This window comes from Poecilia mexicana, unplaced genomic scaffold (genome assembly GCF_051168715.1).
Source record: "Poecilia mexicana isolate PSO_F unplaced genomic scaffold, ASM5116871v1 scaffold_2, whole genome shotgun sequence".
Lineage (NCBI taxonomy): Eukaryota > Metazoa > Chordata > Actinopteri > Cyprinodontiformes > Poeciliidae > Poecilia > Poecilia mexicana.
Window position 1 is genome coordinate 10,655,896 of NW_028263371.1, and position 21,399 is coordinate 10,677,294.

The 21,399-nt window shown below is 38.8% G+C and overlaps 1 protein-coding gene across 2 annotated transcripts in view; it reads right to left on the reverse strand.

The window, feature by feature from the left end:
- The window catches only part of cerkl (CERK like autophagy regulator), a 28,773-nt gene that overhangs the window by 4,258 nt on the left and 3,116 nt on the right, over window positions 1-21,399 (reverse strand). For both annotated transcript variants that reach the window (XM_088010596.1, XM_088010595.1), the window contains exons 3-12: window positions 16,793-17,023; window positions 8,444-8,575; window positions 7,759-7,822; window positions 5,653-5,783; window positions 5,502-5,576; window positions 1,822-1,999; window positions 1,556-1,621; window positions 493-530; window positions 276-378; window positions 106-202 (exon numbers count right to left, since the gene is read on the reverse strand). In XM_088010596.1, the coding sequence (XP_087866722.1) occupies window positions 106-202; window positions 276-378; window positions 493-530; window positions 1,556-1,621; window positions 1,822-1,999; window positions 5,502-5,576; window positions 5,653-5,783; window positions 7,759-7,822; window positions 8,444-8,575; window positions 16,793-17,023 (1,115 nt within the window). The remainder of the gene's footprint in view (window positions 1-105; window positions 203-275; window positions 379-492; window positions 531-1,555; window positions 1,622-1,821; window positions 2,000-5,501; window positions 5,577-5,652; window positions 5,784-7,758; window positions 7,823-8,443; window positions 8,576-16,792; window positions 17,024-21,399) is intronic.

Here is a 21,399-nt window from a genome sequence, read left to right on the forward strand (position 1 = left end):
AAACAATATTTTAAAAGACACACTAACATTACAATGTAGCAATGTAGAATTAATCCTTAGCATAAGTTGCTCTGATAGTTGGTGCTACTTCATTGTTCCTCTCACCTGTCCACTAGAGCTGGTGTACTGCTTGAGGTGCTTGATGAACTCTGACCTGGAAGCATTACCTACTGCGATCAGTGAGGCGCTGCCATTGTCTAAACTGTCACAAACAGGAAGTTTAGAGAGAGTTATCAGAGAGTTAGCTATTATAAAACTGAGAGTTTAAGGTATACCTGGTGTTTGGAGCCAATCCCTGGGGCGCATGTGGGCTCAGACAGGGGATAGACATGACGCTGATGCTGAGGTACAAACCCTGATTGGTCATCCAAGACTCCTCTGCTTCAACACAGACCAATCAGAGCGAGCCAAAGTAAAGCCGGGTTTGTTAGCAGAGGTAGGAAATTAAACCCGCTCAGGTCTCAGTTCACATTTGCAAATTGCTGTCCTCACCTGACTCTGTGTCCAGTTCTTTGTCTTCGCCCTGGTCTCTAGAAAATGGACGAGGGAGGGTGTATTTAAAAAAGGTGTGTTCACAGACATTTATAAATATATATATATACAAAGAAAAGAAAGGAGGAGAAACAACAATTAAACCAGTTATGAAGACATTGTTCTAGTTTTGAACATAAACTTCACAAATACAAGGAATACAAGTAGATGTTTAACCTTTACTGTTCAGATCTGCAAAAAAATAAAACTGTTTCATAAACACCCCTCAATAACCAGAGACATTTTAATATTCTGTATCTTGTATAAATAAACTCCCGAAAAAATAACAGTAAGGAAGTGTTTCTTTTATCAATTTAGTTTATTTCATCCAGTTTTAACTGGGTGATCAAAATCGTATTTACATTTTTTAACATTTTTTATCAATTAGATATTTTCTTGCATCAATGAATAAGGAGGTAAACTGTGAAATGAAGTCATGGTTGAAACAGAGTTTGACTGCTGTTTCAGTGTAGGCACTATGCAAGACAAAACGCATCACATCATAAATGTAAAACATCGCCCTCTAGTGGTGACAGTTTCCTTTTATTATTGGAAAAACTAAATGTGCCACATTAAGCAAACTATAGCTGATAGGAATAAAGCAATTACATATAATAATAATAATAATAATAATAATAATAATAATAATAATAATAATAATAATAATAATAATAATAATAATAATAATAATAAATAGCATTAAATAAATAACAGACTAAAATATGTTAATCTCTTTTAAACATTTTCTCACTTCAAATGTTTTGGGATATTTCATACAGATTGTGTAATTTCCAATAAGAAAGAGGTTTGAAAATTTCATGTCATTTACCACAATGACATGAAATTTTAGCTTTTATTCTACACTAAACAGTGGAACGATCAGTGATGGCGATGAAAAGCGTCTACATTTCTGAAATATGTTTTACAGAGAAAAATGATTTAATCCAGTAATGTTAACGTTTTAGCATTTCTCTATTCTCTATTCCCCTTAAAACCATTAAGAAAATCTATGAATGCGTCTTACTGTTGTCCAAACAAACTGCTTTCTGAGCTTTTTGCAGGTAAAAATGACAGCTGGCAGTCCTCTGGCCTGATGGAGACAGACAGAAAAAGAAACACTTCATTTTCAGCTCACCATAACGAAAATCAACTTAATTTGACTCATTTATGATGTAAAACAGGACCATGAAAAATACATGTTCAAATAGTATCGTCACTTATACTGACTGCCATCCTTTCCTCTTATGAAGTAAAACATTTAAATGACTAAAAGGAAAGAAAATGCGTCACCTCAGCCTGGCCAAGGTCTTCACCACGGCATATTCTCGTCGCCGTGACGATGACATCCACCTCTTCTTTTCTGCCCTCGCTAAGCTCCGGCCGCCAAAACCAAACATGGCAGAGAACCCGAAACGCACCAGCTGACCGCTGGACGAGAAGCTGCACATGTCCACCTGCTGCAAGTGACCTGAACACAGACAGGAGAGACATTCAGACAGGCAGCACTTCCAAGAAATCGCTGATCTGTCATTTTGTTGCCTTTTCTTCTGAGCGTAATCTAATAGCATTTGATAAGCACAAAGCAAAAAAAAGAAAAGAAAGACCAAATTGAACAGAAAAACACCTTGGAAAAGTAAACACACCAGCTGAACGTCTGACAGATTATTACCACAGAATTAAGCTTTTTCATTGGGGAGATTATGTGAGAGACAAAATAGGAACATTTTTTGGGAGGTAAATATCCACCAGCTTCGTATGTGCATACACTGAAGTTGTTGCCCATTTTTGTTAGCAGAAAATTCAGTCAGATTCTCAGTTGAATTTTGGTCTATCCCATGAACATACTGCGATCTAAACCGTTCCACAGTAGCTGTGTTGGATCGCTGTCCTGCTGAAAGGTGAACCTCCTGCAGCCTCAAGCCTTTCATCGCCTCAGCAGGGTTTGCTTTTTTTTTTTCTCCAAAGTTGTCATCTGTGTAGCTCCATCCATCCTGCTCTCATCAGCTCCTCTGTTCCTGAATGGGACCCACACAGCACTACTCTGTCTCCACCGTGCTTCCCTGTGGCGATGGCTCTCTCCAGTCCCTCCAGCATGGACCTATTGGCTGAGTTTGCCTGAATAACAATGTATTAATACGTTTATTGTAATGTTCTCTACGAAACCTCTGAAGCCTTCACAGAACAGCTGGATTAATACTGAGATTAAATCAGTTGCAATCTGTAATTATCAAATAAATAATTAAATGGCATTCGAATGTCATTGGTTGCAACTGATTTTATTTATAGTTGACTACAAACACACAACAAAGCTTTTCAGATTTTAAAATCCGGTCTGTCCTCTAAATTGCTTTACAGAATGATGTTATATTTATAGTCTAATGTTGTCCCAGAATTTATTGAAATTTGACGTTTGCCACCAGTTCACAGCAAAAAGAACAACAATAGCAGGAGCCATGTTTAAATATAGCTGCGAGGAAGCAATGGCCACTAATAGTGACCTCAAACAAGAACGCCTTCTGGTCTCACTTCGTTCCTGGAATGGTTTCATGCGTGGAGAGACCCAGATAAAATGCTCTAACACAGAACCTCGCTCATGATTTCCTTTCCAACGACCTCAGGAGGCAAAAAAAAAAAAAAAAAAAAAAAGAAATACCCATAAAGCAAATGGAGTAAGAAGAATCTCATTTAATATGAACTCATAAACACGTCCCTTTGAGAAAATGCTCGATTAACCTCCAGATGGGTGTACACAATTTGTCACACACACTCGGTACCAAACACAAACACGGAGCGTGCCATCTGGCCACATACCTGCTGTAACCTACTGAACTGCAGTCTCCTCACCTGTCTGTCCTACCGCCTGTCTGTCTGTCTGTCTGTCTGTCTGTCTCTCTGGCTGAATCTGATTTCCTCACCATATGGCTTGTTGTCAGTGTGTTAGTGGAGCTCCATGTGTTGAGCGGGATTAAAGCTGACACGGTCAGTGTGTCACCGAGATCAAGCCTACAGCTAATTTTAAAGGCTCGTCTAATATTTATAAGCAATGTAAACAACGGAGGGGAAAAAATAAAAAATAAAAATCTGGAATATTCTTTTTCTTAACCTTAAACATTTCCATCCCTCGTCATAATGTTTAGGTCTGCATTATAGATTTCTATGAGCAAGTGATCGGGCGGGCATGCAGAAAACGACAAGTGTTAATATTATCTTATACATTCACATTGTATTAATATTAATATTAATGTTCTCTTTATGAGTTCTTTCAAAAGCCCAGAAAAAACAGGCTTGACATGAATCTGTTCATTTTCCAAAGCTGCCTCGTCTTGTTTCGGGTCACAGGGGGCGTGGTGCGTGTCTCCAGTGAAAGGCCAGACAAACTGTATTGGCTGCCACTTTATCACAGGGGCTTACCAAAACACACTCAAGGCACACAGACACACACCCCGAGCTAAGAGTAATTTAAGTGAGAGAAATTAACTTGACATCAAGGTTTTTCAGTGTAAAAGAAGCTGGAAACTTGACACAGAAAGTCATCAGCTGGGATTTGAACTCAGGAAGTTGCAACTTCGAAACAACACTGTGAATCTTTTTTTTTTTTTTTTTTTTTACATTTCTTCTTGGAAAATATGTTGAAACTTAATAATATTTTGAAATTATTTTCCTTTAACTTTACAATAATACAATATTTAGTGTCACATAAAATTTGAATAAAATACATTGAAGATTGTGTTTGTTCTGTGACAAAAGAACATTTTTGCTTAACACCAGGCAGACATTTAGTGCCACAGCATCAAAGAGGTTAACTCAGGAAACAACTGAGCTTCATTAAGTGCTGAAAGAGCTGTCCAGGAGTAAGTCTTTGAGTTATTAGACAAGGTTCAGAGTGAAATAAATCAAGTTTGATGACAACAACAAAAAAACAGTGCATGAGATGGTGATTTATCAGCAAATTATGAGTAAATTCAGATCAGATTTATGGAAATAAAAGCCTGATTCAGTTCATCTTTATGGGAAAATCATCTTGCTTTACTTTGACTGCTCTTTGTTGTTCAGATTTTACTCCTATTAGTGTCACTTAATACTCCCAGTTTCTCTCTCTCTTTTTCTCTGTCACACACACAGACACACACACGCACGCACGCACGCACACACACACACACAAACACACACACACACACACACACACACACACACACACACACACACACACACACACACACACACACACACACACACACACACCAGCTACCAGTATTAATTATGCATGATGAACCATCTCACCAGAAGCTGTCAAACAAAAACAACAACACGCCTTGCTTCAAACCGATTGGCCGACAGGTTTACCTGAGAGGAAATGGAGAGAGGTGAGGAGAGGTCAGTGGGGGGGGGGGACCACAAGCAGCAGGGAAAACCTGTGATTTAGTGAAACCGATCCGACAGTCGGACATCTGTCGTTTTCCTCCCTCCAGAGTCCAGTACCACCATCTGTCTGCATGTTTGTTGTTTTTTTTAAACTCTGGTCCCTTCGCCACTCAAATGGAACGACAGCCAATCGCATTGAAGCTCAGAAACGATAAGAGCTCCTGATTGGTTTTCACCTTGACGTTTGAACAAATTGAATTTAACAACAGATTTACTGCGGGCGGAAATCAATCCGAACGACCTGAGGATATAGACGTAAAGTAGACAGAGTGTATTTAACACAGATGTTCAAACTGGTGATGCAGAATGGAGAGAAAGCAAGCGTGCTTTCTGACAATAAAGATAAATGAAGTCAAGTCAATATTCATTGGGAAATATATTGCACTGATGTTTGTTGGTGATTTGTAAACAACATTCACCCTTTCGGAGACATTTTTATGGGATCTTTTCTATTAAAACACACATCAAACTGTGTGCAGGAGCTGGAAAAAAAAACAATCCACCTATAAAGTCTGACCTGGTCTGAGTTAGAAACAAAGGGGCCGTACCTAGAACAACGTGGAGAGCTGCTGTGACTGGATCTCTGATTCCATGGACTGAACAGGAAACCACATCTGTAGAACCTGTCGAGGCAAAAATGAAAACTCCTGAAGCTTCCCGCAGGCCCGGCTGCGTTTCTGCTGCATGAAAAGGTCTTACCGGCAGGAATGATCCCCAGCGGCAGAGCTGCTCTCACTGGGTTTTCTGGAGAATCTGCATCTAGCTGAGCTCGGAGAACCAAAGCGTGGCACAGCTCCGCCACCGATCCGTCCCCACCGACACACACCACGCTGGAGGACAGGTGAAGACACGTCTCCATCAGGACAGATGGATGCAAGAAACAACTCTACGCTCTTATTGTGAAGGTGAAGGCATTTTGTAAACCTTTAAAACTTCCTTAAACTCCAATAAAAATCTTGAAAAGTTGCGACTCTCTAATAGAAAAGGTTTTAAATATAGTTTTATTAATTCAGTTAATAGTTCAGTCAACTTTTTTAATTCTTGTATTTTGTACAAAAATGAATGATTCAATATTGTGATCAAGGCCCCTTGGTTTATATTTGTCTTCTACAAATATAAGATGACAAATTTAATATAAAAGCTGTGTGAAGCTGGAGAAGAGTTAACTTTAGCAGTGTGGTGTTAGCACTATGCAGTGAGACGCTCCATCTTCATGACTGTGTTTGCAGTAAATAGGAGATAAACTGGCTCCGCCTCCTTCCCCCTCTTCCTGGGGATGGGATTACCTGAAACTCTGGTCGCCACGGTGACAGTCAGCCTAATTGGCAAATGTAGGTTTCAACCAAATCCTCACCAGTGCAGCCTCACACACACACACACACACACGCACAAACGCGGCAGCTAGCTTAGCAACGCTGAGCTAATCTTCTCTAAGCACATTAAGCTTTATGAGTGCTGAGCACAAAAGCTGCTTACACACACACCCAGACACACACACACACCCTTATACACCCAACCACAGGTAGAGCGACAAGAGCTTCATAAAAGTTTTATATTCTTCAAGAACACAAGGTTTTGAAACAGTGTGAAGCAGTTCTTAAAGCTCACTCTGAGGCAGGCAGTGGAACAAGGTCAATGTGATTCATGTAACCTGTGTGTGTGTGTGTGTGTGTGTGTGTGTGTGTGTGTGTGTGTGTGTGTGTGTGTGTGTGTGTGTGTGTGTGTGTGTGTGTGTGTGCGTGCGTGCGCGTATGCGTGTGTGAGAGAGAAATCAGTCTGGGTCAGTGTGTTTTAGTGTCAGCCTCCCACAGTAAACCTCTGTTTGATTACACGTCTCACTTCAGTGCGTCACAAACTCATACATCTCCAACAGCTCCATCAAAGCTGCATCTTCGACTGATTTGACACGTCAGATAGTTTTTACAAGGAGAAAAAAACTACATCAAACTTTATTGTGTGAATTGTAAAGTCACCTGTAATCACTTGGTCAATTCCACACGGAATAACTCCTGGGTTATTATGTCTTAAAATAACCCAGGAGTTTTAAATAAACACGTTTTGGAGTGGCCCGGTCAGAGTGCCCCCCATATGAACTGGGAAACGGCAAGAAAGACTTTCAACCTCAACGATCGTCACCAGAGAAACACGCAAAAAGCTGCTCAGCAGTTATAAGAAGGGATGTCGAAAGATTTCTACTTAATGAGAAGGATAATTAATACGATGCAATTTTTAGTGAAATGGGGACAAAAACAATTATTTTTTTAATCTTTTAGTTGATACACTTTTTACACTGTGTTATGGCTTATTTTTTAAATGTATGGGTCAGTTCCTATAAAAAATAAACATCTTTATTAAATAAGAATAATTGCCAGGAGTTTGAAAAATGTTGGGCTTAATTGTAGCTAGTACAGAACTAAATGTGCACAACATTTAAACTTTAACAAGGAGATTACAAAACCCCTTGTTTTGTAATCAGTTTCAACTCACCTACATTGGAGGTGAGTTGTGAGTTTTTAAATCACTCTTTCTCAGTTTTAATGTTAGACATTATCCACTGTAACCTAATTTTGAGGATGGAAATGAAATCTACTGTCAAAATGAATGAGGGTCGATCCATATTTGACCCAGAGCTGGGTTAAACGACCTTCTTTTCATCTAAATGGTAAAATGTTTTGCATAGTCCTTCACACAAAACTATGGATGAACAAACAAGATTTCGAATGAAAAAGAAAACTTCAATTCCAAAACATGTATTTTATTTCATAAAAATCAAGAGATATGAGAAATAAAAGAGAAACAACTGACCCATCGTATTCATCCAGTTTGCATTCCTTCATCACTGAGAGAGCATGACCCTTCCTATCAGTTACTGCAGAGACGGACAGAAAGAAAGACACGCAGGGACAGACAGAGGGAGAAAAAGGAGAGGTGAGCAGATGGAGAGTCACTGAGATGGACAAAGATAAAGTGTTCATGCATGTGTGTGGTCAGATGTACATGGTTGTGTGTGCTTGATAGCTGCCAAAAGAAAAAGTGGGACAACGGATATCGTGCCATCTGCTGAGAGAAGGGAAAGAGAGAGTTGAGGAGTAGCTGTGAGAAAAGAGGAGAGGGTGATGCAAGCAGGAGAAGGGGAATCGTAGAGAAGATGATGGAGGAAAAGAAAATGAGAATAGGGCAAAAAAAAAATAGGGAAAGGAGATGAGAGGAAGTTGTGTCCCTCTGTCTTAACAGATGGACTTAGCTCCGCCTCCAGGATCAGGTTACCTAGCGACCAGAAACTGCCATTAGCTCTGACCTTTGGACCTGGACACTTAAGCGCACACACAGAGATTTCATATCATATTTTTGTTGTTGTTGTTATTTTTTTATGCCAATACAGAACAAATTTCTGTAGCAATTGAACTGATTCTTATCACAATAAAATAAACTGCTAAACTTGAATGGCCTTAAGCGTAGCAGAAAGAGATAAGCAGCGGGATGAGCCAACCTGTGATGTCAGTGCGGACGTCGGCCATCTTAAAAAGAGGAGCCACATGGTCTCTGTAGATGTGAACGGCCTCCTTCTTGTGGCTGCTCGGGTTGATAAACACCTTCACATACCTGGGCCGGGTGCTGAACCCTGCACACACACATGGATACACCCGCAGTGAGCCCCTCCATCACTGCCACCCGCGACGCGTTTGAGCAAACCCTGCAGGATCTGGTTTACAGCAAGCAAAACCGATACTGCAGAGTTAACAGTGTCCGCTCATATTTACGTACATTTATGTAAGTTGCAATCAGGGTCAATAGCTTCAAATTGTCAAGGACCAAAGATGTTTTCTTTATGCAGATTGTGTTTAAAGCAGGTTAAAAAGCTGCTCTATTAGTTTACAAAAAAAAAACACAAAAAAGAAACAGGTGAGGGATGTCATCAATTTATACTCAATTGTTGAAACGTGCTTCATATTTTTCAAAATCATTTCTCTAATCAAAAGCTATATGGTTATTTTAACATGACTCAATGCTTATTATCTCCGAATGAATCAGTTGAAGGAGTTTATCATTCCCATCTCTTTAGTAATCTAGAATATTAACTAGAGATTAAAAAACGTTCCAATTTGCTGGGCTTGATGGGTGTGCTTAAATAGATTTAGTCTCCACGTATTCAGTGCAATCTGCTTTGTGAATCGAGCGCAGATATAAAGCAAAACATTGGTAAAAAGGGAGCACACTGCATGGCTATTGGTTATAAATAATGAATTTAGTCCTAACAGCCCAGAAAGAACCAGAGTCGACTCCTCAATGACGAGTTAATCACGTAGAAACTCTTACAGCTTAGACTACAGCTCCCATTTCTGGAATATGAACAAGTCTGAAGACTGTGTGTGCATGTACGTGTGTGTGGCTTTATAGGATTGTCTCCAAAATACACACATTCGCCGAGGCTCCCCCCACACAGCTCATCATTAGGCAGATTTAGAGACCGCATTATGAATCCCCATAGACTAACTTAGATCAATACACACACACCAGCTCCATTATCCAGCTCATGACTATAATCTGCTCCCACCAGGCCGTGACCTCGCCCTGTTAATGACCCCACTTGCACACACAAAGTGCACCTCCTACCATCACTCCATGGTTCTGTCCAGGTTCTCCGGAGATCTTATGAGGAGCCACCTGACACCTTCATCACATCGGACCCCCAGCAGTGCAAGAAGCCACACCCGCTGTCTTTAAGCATCCTGTCCAATATTTATTACATTTTTGTTATTGTATCTCTATTTATACGGGTCAGCCACCATATTATTTGGAGGTGAAATAAGTATTAGATGTGTCATGGATTTTTCCAGCTTAAATCTTTTAATGGGGACGAGATAAAATTCACACCAGATGTCAGCAACAAGCCAAAATTATCCACACGGCCAAAGAATATCGAAGCAAATTCGTCTGCAAATGAAGCTACTGGTACAAAATATATATAATATATTTGCAGAAATTGATGAAATTGTGGAAAAGCCTTTTCTGGTAATGACAACTTCCAGCCATCTCTTGCAGGAGACGAGTCACATGAATTTCTCAGAAGTGATTATGACCCATTTATTAAAAACAAATTGTCTTTGAAACTCAAAGGTCATGTGGGTCCTCTGTATGCACTCTGATTGTTGCTTATTTCCACAGCTTTCCAGCTGGAGAATAGTCAGGTCATTAATGACCTGACTATGGCTGGGAAATTTCAACTTGTTTTATCTTCCAATTGTTATCAAGAATGTCTTGGTGAGTTCATCCATTCATTCTTTCTTCAGTTAACTAACGTATGCCATTCTTTGGCGTTATGTTTTTGGGGTGATATACAGAGTTCCTCGAAACAAGGTGTATGAAATTAATTCAAAAGAGTTCAACGTCGGGGTCTTCTGATTTGACAGCATTTCACTGAATCGTCCAGATGTTCTGCAGCCAGCTTTAAACAATGCTTTTTCTTCAACAGTGGAGTCTTATGCAGCTTGTTCTCAAAAAGACCATTTTTGAGTGAATTACCTATTTTCATAGAAAAAAAGAAAAACAAATGTTTAAAGGTATTCCTGAAAATCTTCATGATATTCAAATTTTTGACCCATAATTTAATTTTGCAGACAAATTCTTCTTGATTAATTTCTATGTGTAGATTAATTGGATTGTTGCTGAAATCTGGTGTCAATTTATGATCTTATTGGAAATATTTAAACTGAGGAAAAGACTGTCATGTTTCAGTGTGTATTTCACCCTGCAATTTATTTTTGTTGAGATGTTTTTTTCATTATGGTTTATGAGTAAAAGGAATTGATGAAGGATAGCTGTTAAGTCTCCATTATTCAGGAGTTATTTTGAATAACAGAGATATTCAAAATATCTCTGTGAGGTCGTCATTCCATACAAGACAATGTCACCCGACTTTCTACATAAAGAGAAACTGCATTAGTAAATCTCGGATAAAGGCTCGTAACTGATGCCGAATCTGTACCATCCACTGCTGCTGCTGCTGCCGTTGTTCCGCTAGCCAACGGAACGACGAAAACAGTAATACTGGATGAGCTAATGAGCTATTTTTATTAAAACAAAATCAGGAACTACAAAACCTCTCCTCTGCACAAATCATAATTTAGGTTTCCATCTTAACTTAGAGTCCCATCCTCAGGGGGCTGTAAAGAACTGTAATTCTCTCCCCTTGCTTTCATGCGAGCTGCCACCAACTCAGTCACAGAGAGTATCAGGAGTGGATTCTGTTCAGTTCTGATGCGTTTCTCAGAAGACGTCTCTCGGTCTCGGTCAGTAGCATGTTGCTTTGGTTTTCCAAACCGTTGCCATGGTAAACAATCTCTGTGTTGTCATGGATCAGTGTTGAATTTCCGACACAGGACTTGAAGCTCAACTGCTGAACGGTGTTGACAAAAACAGAGGCTCCACCTGAGGTCACAAATAAAGGCATGAACTCAAAACACACCTTGGTTAAGCTTTACTAGGATTAAATTAATAAACCTTAACTTTATTACTTACAGAGTTTCAGTAACATTTTGGTGCTTTATGAGCACTAAAATGTTTAGTATACAATGAATATTTTGATGTTTGGTATATAGTTCAGTATGTATTTAGCCTGTTACAATTCATAACTCTTGAACGTTTCAACTTTTTCATTAAAGCCAAGAACTTAAACTTCATTTTCTGTCATTCATGTGATTGACTATAAAGCCTGAAACAGAACCGTGACGTAGGAAGGAAAAAAATAGATGGGCTTCTGGTTTTTATACCAAAAAAATGTTCAAAACTGTGTTATGCATTTGCATTCAGTCACACTAAGTTAAAACCTGAGGATTTTGGTTTGGACTTTTAGCATACGACTATACGTTGATCTAAACCCCTCAGCTGAAGCTCTGCTGTGCTTAGGGTCACACGTTTTCTGGCATGGTAGGAAATGTATTTCCAGTGCTAGCTTTCTGCAACACAGAGTTTTACTTGATGGACTGCATTTAATTCAGTAGTGCAGATTAAAGTAGGTAGAATTCAAATGCACATCATGCATTTCAGGTTTTTTTTTTATTGTAAAGAGAGCCAATGGCTTTCCCTTTCACGGTCGTGTGTCACTTTGTGTTGGCCGTTTACATAAAATTGTAACTACAAATGCATTTGAATGTGTGGTTGTGTTTTAAAACGTCATGAATACAATCACAACCTCAAAGCTACAATTTTTGAAATGTCCAAAATTACTTTGATTATTGCATCATCAATCTTTGGAAATGTTATCATACTTATCGTCATACATTTTGATGCGTCGACCAACACAATGTAAACGTCCTACAAGGCTGGATGGAAACAGTTTCACAAGTATTTGCTTGAGCTGTAATCGAAACATTGTGAATGAAGAAATTAATCCTAATTCTGGTATCCTGACGTGAACGTTCAGGGATGATCGGGAGAAATAGCAGGTTCACAACTGATCACAGAGGTTTTAGGTTTCAGTCCCCACCTCCTCCTATCCATATGCTAAACGCTCCATAAGCAAATGCGTCTTCTACTTAGTGTACGTGTGTGTCAGTGGGTCACACTCTGGATAAAAATACATTTAGACATCTCTTTAATATTTTCCACTCTGGTTTGCCGGCGTTATCAAAGGTTCACATTCAGATTTCTCTTCTCTCCTTTCAAGTTACAGTAAAACAAAGATTTTTTCCTGACAAACCAATAAAGAGAGAGCAAAGTAAAATAAGTAGGGGAGGGAGGAAGTAAACAGTCTGCTCTCATCCTGTCTCTATGGATACACAGGGCTTCACCAACAAACTAGTTAATGTGTAACACCGAGCTTGCTGTAAAGGGCCACAAAGTAATTTTGATAGACAGACATGCTTAGACTGATTTCTTATTTGTAAAAAAAAAAAAAAAAGACAAAACACAAAAAATACAGTAATCAATATATGTTGCTTATATATGCTGTTAATTAAAACTTGAAAAATAAATATTTGGTTAATTGGTCATGATACAAGAAAATGACTCATCTACCAACCATGAAAAGGATGAACTTTCAAGAAAGTCAAACTTTTTGAGAAAGAATAATATGTCCCAATTTCAATTGTATGATCAGCTATATGAGTTTATGAAAATCTTATAAAAAAAAAAACATCCATTAATCACCATCACTTGCCAGAGGAGGCGCCAAACATCCAGGTGCTTGAAGTAGTTCAAGTTGTGAAAGAACACAATTTACAACATCACCCTAAAATGCACAACCTGTAAAAAATAAATAATCCAACATGGACTTATCCATTCTAAATATGTCCTGAAATAATTTAAATAGTGAAGCAATGAATTTAAAATAGGAAAAGAGAGGAAATTTAAACACTTGGCAGATGAAAAGACACTAAATGTGGATTTAAGTTCTGATAAAAACATTTTAAGAAAATGATCAGTGATAGATTATACTAAGCTGAACCCCCCCTCTAAGTGGGTTTCTGTTACTTCACGACCCCATTCAGACAAAAAGAAAAAGAAAAACTACTATAAAATTATATCTAGTGCTACATCTGCACTTTGAGTAATTTAGTTCAGGGTAAGGCAAACTATATGATTTTAAACTGATGAAATTTTGGTTTGATCCACCTTTCTTCTTCCATTGTTACTGCAGCTAAATTAAACTGCAATGTTCGCAAATAGCAGAAATTACAGATAGCTGTGAGACCTTCCTTGCTTAGTTTTGGACATTAGTTTTCTTAAAGTTGCACGGCAGAGCAGAAAATCCAAATAAAACCAAAGCTAAAGATCAGTAATGATAAAAGATGGCAATTTTACGTTTAGAGAAAAGCTGCATACTGGATTAAAATGTCAAGAGCATTTAAGTGATATCAGACAAATAGATTCTGTCCACTAAAATATTAAAAGTCAGTAAAAAATTGCATAGTGCGTAACTTATAGCTAACATGGTGTTAAAATATATTTCTCCACACATTATCACTGCTGGGGCTTTCTCCAGTAACACTGGACTGTAAGTCTGTTCAGCTGTTTAACAAGTGCAGTCAATTATTCCGTCGTCTGACTGCATGTATTGAAACAGTCTCTATACTGCATAAATACTTACCTTTTGTAGCTCTGACTGCCATTCAGTTTCTGCACAGCATTCTGCAGCTGCCTCACACAGCAAACGGGACAGAATGACGCTCTGGAAACAAGAAACAAGGTGCTCTCTGCTCGCCATTGTGCAACCTAATGTTCGGACCTAGAGGTTAAGAAGCGGCGACGGTGTTTGCGGCGGCGAGACTGCCCACTCTGCGGCACCAAGATCCATGCAACAATAGGCTTTTCATACTGACCTCTGGCTGGAAAATAGGCTTAATGTCCACAGAGCAGCAGAGCGACTGACTGTGTTTACCTTTCACATCCACGCACACATGCAGAAATAGACTCCTACACTGCGGTGTTTAAAGTCACAAAGGCCGTCAAAGTTTGATCTGCAGTGTGACCACTCGAGCTGACACTCGACCTGCGAGCCATTCATGAGCGTAAGTATGAGGCCCATAACGCGGCCTTGAAGAAGTTGTGACTTTGCTGCGGGGGCCTCAGGGGTAATCTGGTTTGATGGACAGACAGACGCGCAGTCAGACAGGTGACCAGCGATAACGTGTCAGGCTGATGCCATGGTGGGGGAGCGACGGTGGCCCGAGTGTCAACTTTGACCTCCTCATTTAATGATTGCTTGTAATGTCTCTGTTGGGCTCAGCATAGATGCAGAAGCAGAAAAAAAGCTGAAATGTAAAGCATGTTCCATACACACAGCACTTCAACATTTCCATTGTGAGTTAACAGTCAGCCAGGCACTGCCCACTACAGTGCACCTGGGAAATCAGCGCATGGGAAACTCAGAGTGCAGTAGCATCCAGGACTTCACTGAAAAAGCTCCTGACAAGCAGATGGCTGCCGCTGAGGAAGCTGCCTGATTTACTAATAGATTAGCTGGTACACCCTTAAGTAGGGGTGTAATGGAAAATTTTCTGTACAGTCCTTTCAGTCGGCATTCACGCCAAAACTAATGCAGACTTGTAAACTAGAGCACATGCAGAAAGTTTTGGTGCGAATCTAAAGCGTAATTTCTACATTCCTCTGCGTAAGCAAAGCAGACAACTCCTAACGTCTGCTATTTAGGAACATTACATTAAAAGTGCACAACACCAAAGCTTTATGCCACAGCTTTTAACACCCATGAGGTACGGAGCTTGTTGATTACTCAACTGAAACAACATCAAGTTAAAAGTAAGGCGCAGAGAAAAGGTTAAAGTTCAAATCTATCTGCTTCTAGCGTTCAGCTAGAGTTTCTACCAGCGTTGCTCATCTAGATACAGAATTTATTGATCTGCTGAAGAACAGCATCCCCACATCATGATGCTGCCAACACTATGTTTTACAGAGGAGAGATGTGCAGAGTTATCTTTCTGCATGTAGTTTTGTTTTGTCTCATCTGACCAAAGTAGTGTTGATTTCAGTGACCAAAGCTATGGTGTAAATATTTCGTCTATGGTCTGAAATTTAACAAAAAAGACAATTAAAATAGTAATTATGCCAAAAATTGTAATGATGTTCAACAAAGAATGAAAATGAGACTAAAATACTTAAAGGAAGATGAAACAAATCAGATCTAATTTTTTGTTCTGAGAAAAGGTTTGAACAAGTTAAAAGCCTAGCCAATGATTATTTACAAGATTGCTATTAATTACAAGTACCGTCTACTTTTTTTTAAACCTATCAATTCATCATGAAGGCACTGAGACATTGACACAAGTTGAAAGGGAGAGGTGATATTCAGTGCCAGTCATTCAGCTGCCAAGAAAAAAGGTTTTACCTCATGTATTACAACCTTTCAAGTAGACCAGTTTAACTAATCTTTTCTGCAGACAACAGAAGACAACACGCGCTGACAGCATGATCGTTACTACTGCTGAATGTGTATGTGTGTAATCTGTGTGTCTTTGTTCTTCTGGATTATCAGATTAGCTCTCCTGTCTGATGTAACTCTGACTCACCTCACTGAAATGAACGTGAACAGTCTTGATGGAAACGATTGCAACAAAAAACACAGATAATGTGGCCAAAAACTGAAGTTGTGCTCAGTAGTTGGTTACCTACTGTATTTTATTATTGATGTTAGTGCAGATACAGGTGCAAACGGGGATGAAACGGTTAATCATAATTAATCAATTATTGAAATAATTGTCACCTAACTTAATAAGAGATTAATTGTCAACTTGGGTGTACGGATGCAAAAAAAAAGATAATTTTCTGTAAGAACAACATAATATAAGTAGTAATTGAAGCCAAAACTGTGCAAAAAATTTAAATTTTGCATTTACGATAAATATATTTAATATATTTAAGCTAAATATGTTCTACCTAGAACTCCTCCATTGACAGTTTTAGCTTCACCTGGTTCAAATTCTGTAAAAAATAAAATCTCCTATTAACTAATGTTTACTATCCAATTAATAATTAGTTAATCCAAACATTAGTCAATTTTCCTAAAAATGATCAAACACTAAAGGGATGCTATGTTATTGCATCTTTTAAAGTTTAAATAAAGGCTAAAAAAGCGTAAACAAAGTCTCTTTACTGATACATCACTGTCTAATGTGATTGTCTTATTGCGAGCTGCATCACTCAGCAGTATTTGCATAATCACCTTACAATCACAGATGAACTGAGTCACGTTTCCATTGCTTCAATCTTATGTAACAGAAACAAGCCGACTCTTAGCCTGGACTGTCAGCAAGTCCATCAGAGTGACGCCACGCTTCGATGCACACAGTTTGGTTTCATTTGTGAAAATGACCAAAACATTTACCTGTGAGCAGTTCTTTCAGAGTGTTATACCAGGAGTGTGTGTGTTCTGCGGAGGCGTTGTGGAGGTGCAGCGTGTCCTCCTCCAGCCTCTGTCCTCTCCTCCTGCTGTGGAAGAGAGCGAGGCCGAGCACGGCTCCGCCCGACTGCTGGCCCGCCATTCGCCTCCTCTTCACCTTCACGGCGAAAACGTCCTGCAGCAGCACCTCACCTGCCTGCGGCACGCTCCCTTCCCCTGCAGCGAGAGATGTGGGCAGCGTGCAACACGTGAGCTCAAAACGCTAAGACAAAATCTACAACATCTCCATCAGATCCGGAAAAAACTAATATCGCCTCTGACATTAATGGAACATTTAATACCCATTTATTTAAATGGTCTAGTAGTTTATTCTGCACCATAAAGTAAAAAACTATAAAAGACTAGTGACTACAAATAAATTGCAAGAGATTAATGGAAATATTTTCATTCTCTTTAGTTTAACCTTCAGCTGAAGGATGAAGGTTAAACAAGAACGGTCAAACTGCAGCTAATTATGTAATATCGTCTGCAGAATTATTCACTAATCTATTGATTGGCCTAATGCACAGTCACATCCTCCAATCATCCGGCTTAATCAGGATGGGAATCTGAAATCTGATTGGCCCACGTCAGATAAACCGTCTAATTCTCTCAGGATGCTGTCAGCACAGCTAATGTCGCACACTGCGTTACATAACACTCACATTTTATTCATAACACACACAGAATACATACTTTTTAATTGGTTAGATTTCTTTAAGCTGGTATAGTCGATGATGGATTGTGGATGGATTGTACAAGAATAAAACTGAAAAAAAATTGTTTTAGGATTCTTTTAAATAACATTTCAGAATAAAAAAGGTTTAAACCACTCGGTGTTTTGATATTCGGACAAGCCCAGCGTACGAAATGAATTTGAATGCACCATGAAAGCACAAAGGTTTGGACTTGGCAGGACAGCACCAGCGTGTTGTCTCATCTGTCTACAGACCAGTCGACCAGTCTAAGCATCTCAATTGACTGGCTAATGCTGCGGGCAGCTGGATTTGGACTTCAGCAGAGTTTCCTTCAGTACCATTGATGTCTACATTTATCTTGAGTAATTCAGTTAAATTCGGCCAACTTTTTTTCTCTCTCCTGTGGCTGCGTGAACAACCTTGATGAGAGTCCTCTCTGTTCTGTTTCAGTGTCACTTTTTGAAGCTGCGCTACAGAATATTCTGCATGTTTACCATTACATCCCTGGGAAATATCCATTAAAAGTATTGGGGCAAGATCATTCAGTGTGTTAAAAAAATTAGTTTTTTCTTTTTTATGAATTCAACATGAAAATATTTGTATTAGGCTACATGTGATGACACCTTTCACAGCAGATGGGCAAAAAATTCCAACTTCTCGTGACAAATAATAATCCACTTTAATTATCTAAAATATCTACATCTGTTGATTTATACCAACATGATCTGGTTTAGAATTAAAGCCCATATTAAAGAGTGACCTACTTTATGTTCACTTGTCAAAACTATTCATACTGGGACACATACAATTTCTTTAAGAGTTTTAGAAGAGAGCAACTCTTAAGCTAAGGCCAATATTTATTTACTTTTCGCAGTCGATGCAAATAAAAAAAATAAATACTAGACTGCAGCTCTGCCAGTAATCATAACCGGATGATATTAACTTAAACACCAGTTCATTAGAAACAACAGAGCATAAAACAATGCAACAGCATAAAAAAGACTAAGATCTGAATGTGGACCGATTCATCGGGAAACAGTTCTAAATGGTTATTGGTGATTAACCTCCTCTGTGGGAACAACCGTCCTGCTGTTATCAAACACCAAATACCCCAAATCATCCACCGTTGTTCCCCCCGAGAACCAGGCCTCCATATGTTGAGGTCATGGTTCATGTGCTCAGATGATCTGTTATTGTTGTATTTTCTGCAAGCAAACACAACACTGCTCGTAGGACTTAAAATAGAGGGGTAGAGATACCAAAAATTGCAACACGTAATATTACCTTTAGGTTTTATTCACTCTACTTTTTCTCTGGATTTCGCTGCAAACCTCATTCGATGAACCTGGACCAATTTGTCAAACTGTATTTGACGGAAACACCCGATGGCTGAAATCAAGAGGTGAATGAAAGCGGGTAAACTCAAATCATTTAATAAAGTCACCAAAATTTTAAAAATTATTAAAAGTGTAATATATATAAATGGCCCATTCAAACTATCTAATCTAATCAGCAGGAAAGACTATGTTTTTTTTTTAAATCTTTGCAGAGAAATATGACTCTGATCTGTGCTGACGGAGCCGACGGAGAGGCTGCAAACTCACAGGCACTGGTTTGTTCCAGATGGAGGAAAGTTTCCCATCATGACCTCACAACCCACTGTGCCAACACACACACACACACACACACACGCACGCGCGCGCACACACACACACACACACACACGCACACACACACACACACACACACTACACAGTGGCAGTCCAGTCTCATGGTGACCGGGCCATGTGGTAACTGTAGGGAGTTTTGGATCATAGTGTGATCACGCGCATACACAAAAACCCACAAGCATACATTCACAAACATATGTGTTCAGAGGATAATCATATATTTCCCTTGGACTACACCTTATATCTGTAACTTGTGGTGTTATTATAATGTTGGTTACAAAATACCATCTACTTTATACGCAGCTGAATTTTAAACGGCCTTCTGTACCTGTTAGTAATGTTTCTGTGATAATAGGAAATACAATAGCCTAACATCTATTTAAATCCAAACAATGATTTGGATTCTATACATTTCATAGTCGCAAGAATGCACCCAGTAAAAACCTGAAAAATAATAATGTTTTTCATTCTGAGTTTCAATGCACCCCACAAAGAAAAGTTAGAACCATGGTAAGGTTTTAGAAAACACAAAACATATTTTCTCACTAAAACAGTCAAATCTAATGCAGTCTGTTCTCATAATAACCGATTAAAGTGAGAGAAAATCTGCTAAACAAATTGCAAAGTTGTATAGCTATACCTGTAGCTATACTGAGTTTAATTTGCTCAGATAAGAGCAAAAATAACATTAAATTTACTGCAATTGATCCAGTGTCACATAGAGCTTCTTTTAAAATGTGATCTAAATCCTAAGAGTTGTTTCAAAACAGTCTGGGAAACTAAAACCTTTTATTGAATACCAACTCAGAGATTTTTTATTTCTTATGAAGCCAGTAATTAAATAAATCTGCATCATCTTCTTCAGGGTCGATAGAAGGACTGATGCAGTGTGCCACACAGAAAGAATCGATATAAAACTAAATTCCTGTGTTCTGATTTTTCATCATCATTATCCTCAATTATTTTGCTAGTTATCAGTCAATTGGAAATGCTAAAGTCCAATATTTTCCCAATCAAAATACACCATACCTAAGAGTTGACAATAACAATGTTTCTTAAAGTATCTACATTTCCTTTGGATTCTTCTGCAGGTTTGATCATTTCATAGCAGAGATTTTGGAAACAAAACAAAGGCATCTGCCATAGTACAGCAATTCATAACCATCTCTCCATTTGTTTGGTGAATTGACCTGAAGCTGCAGGGGACTGGAAATTAACCATAAAAGTCAGATGAGATTTTAATGTTAAATCAACTCAACTGTCCATGGCTTAAAACTCTCTTATCCACCTGCAATAATGCAAAACTAATCTCTGTATCTGACAGCTCCGGTTTCAGTTTCCTAACAGAAATAGATTAGATGAATTTATGTTTAGAAATAAACAAGAGCAGATGATCCATTTATATAGAAATATCTCATCAACACACAGAAACACACACACACACACAGCGTGCTGACAGACTGCCTATGTGTATGTGTGCGTTAATCTCCTCACACTGAGAGACTCTAATAACCCCCCACGGGCCGAACCAACTGCTCTCTAGTGCTGCCAAAACACATGCACGCACGCACACACACACATGCACGCGCGCACACACACACACATGCACGCACACACGCTTACGCAGTGCTGGCTTAATGACATTAGCTTGGATGAAATACAACAAAACAGATTGGCTTCAGACACACAAACACATTGAATTTACACCTTCATCCTGCTTCACTAACCAGTTCGGTCTGAATGGCTTCCAAGTAAAAATCTACCACACAACAGGAAAGCACTAAATATGAGCAAAATGGTACAAAAACATTACAGAAATGTGAGGAAACTGGAAGCTGTGGGCACTTGTAACTTTGTAACCCTTTCAGTTCAATATTTACAGAAAATATTTTTTCAAATACACATCAAGTTTTGGTGTTGGGAGAAGTCAGAATTAATTTGACTTGTAAAATATATTATTGATATGCACGAAACTTTGATAATATATTCCTTTGTGAGACAAAGTGCAGGGCAAAGTGCCTAGAGGACTTCATAGACTATTGTTTCAAACACCATAACAGAAATTACCATCATCATAACAATTTCTGGTCACTAATCACTTTTTGTGTGGTAATATTCTTAAAGCAGCAGACTTGTCATTAATCCCATGGTGAGTACTACAAATACATCACACAGAAGCATCTAC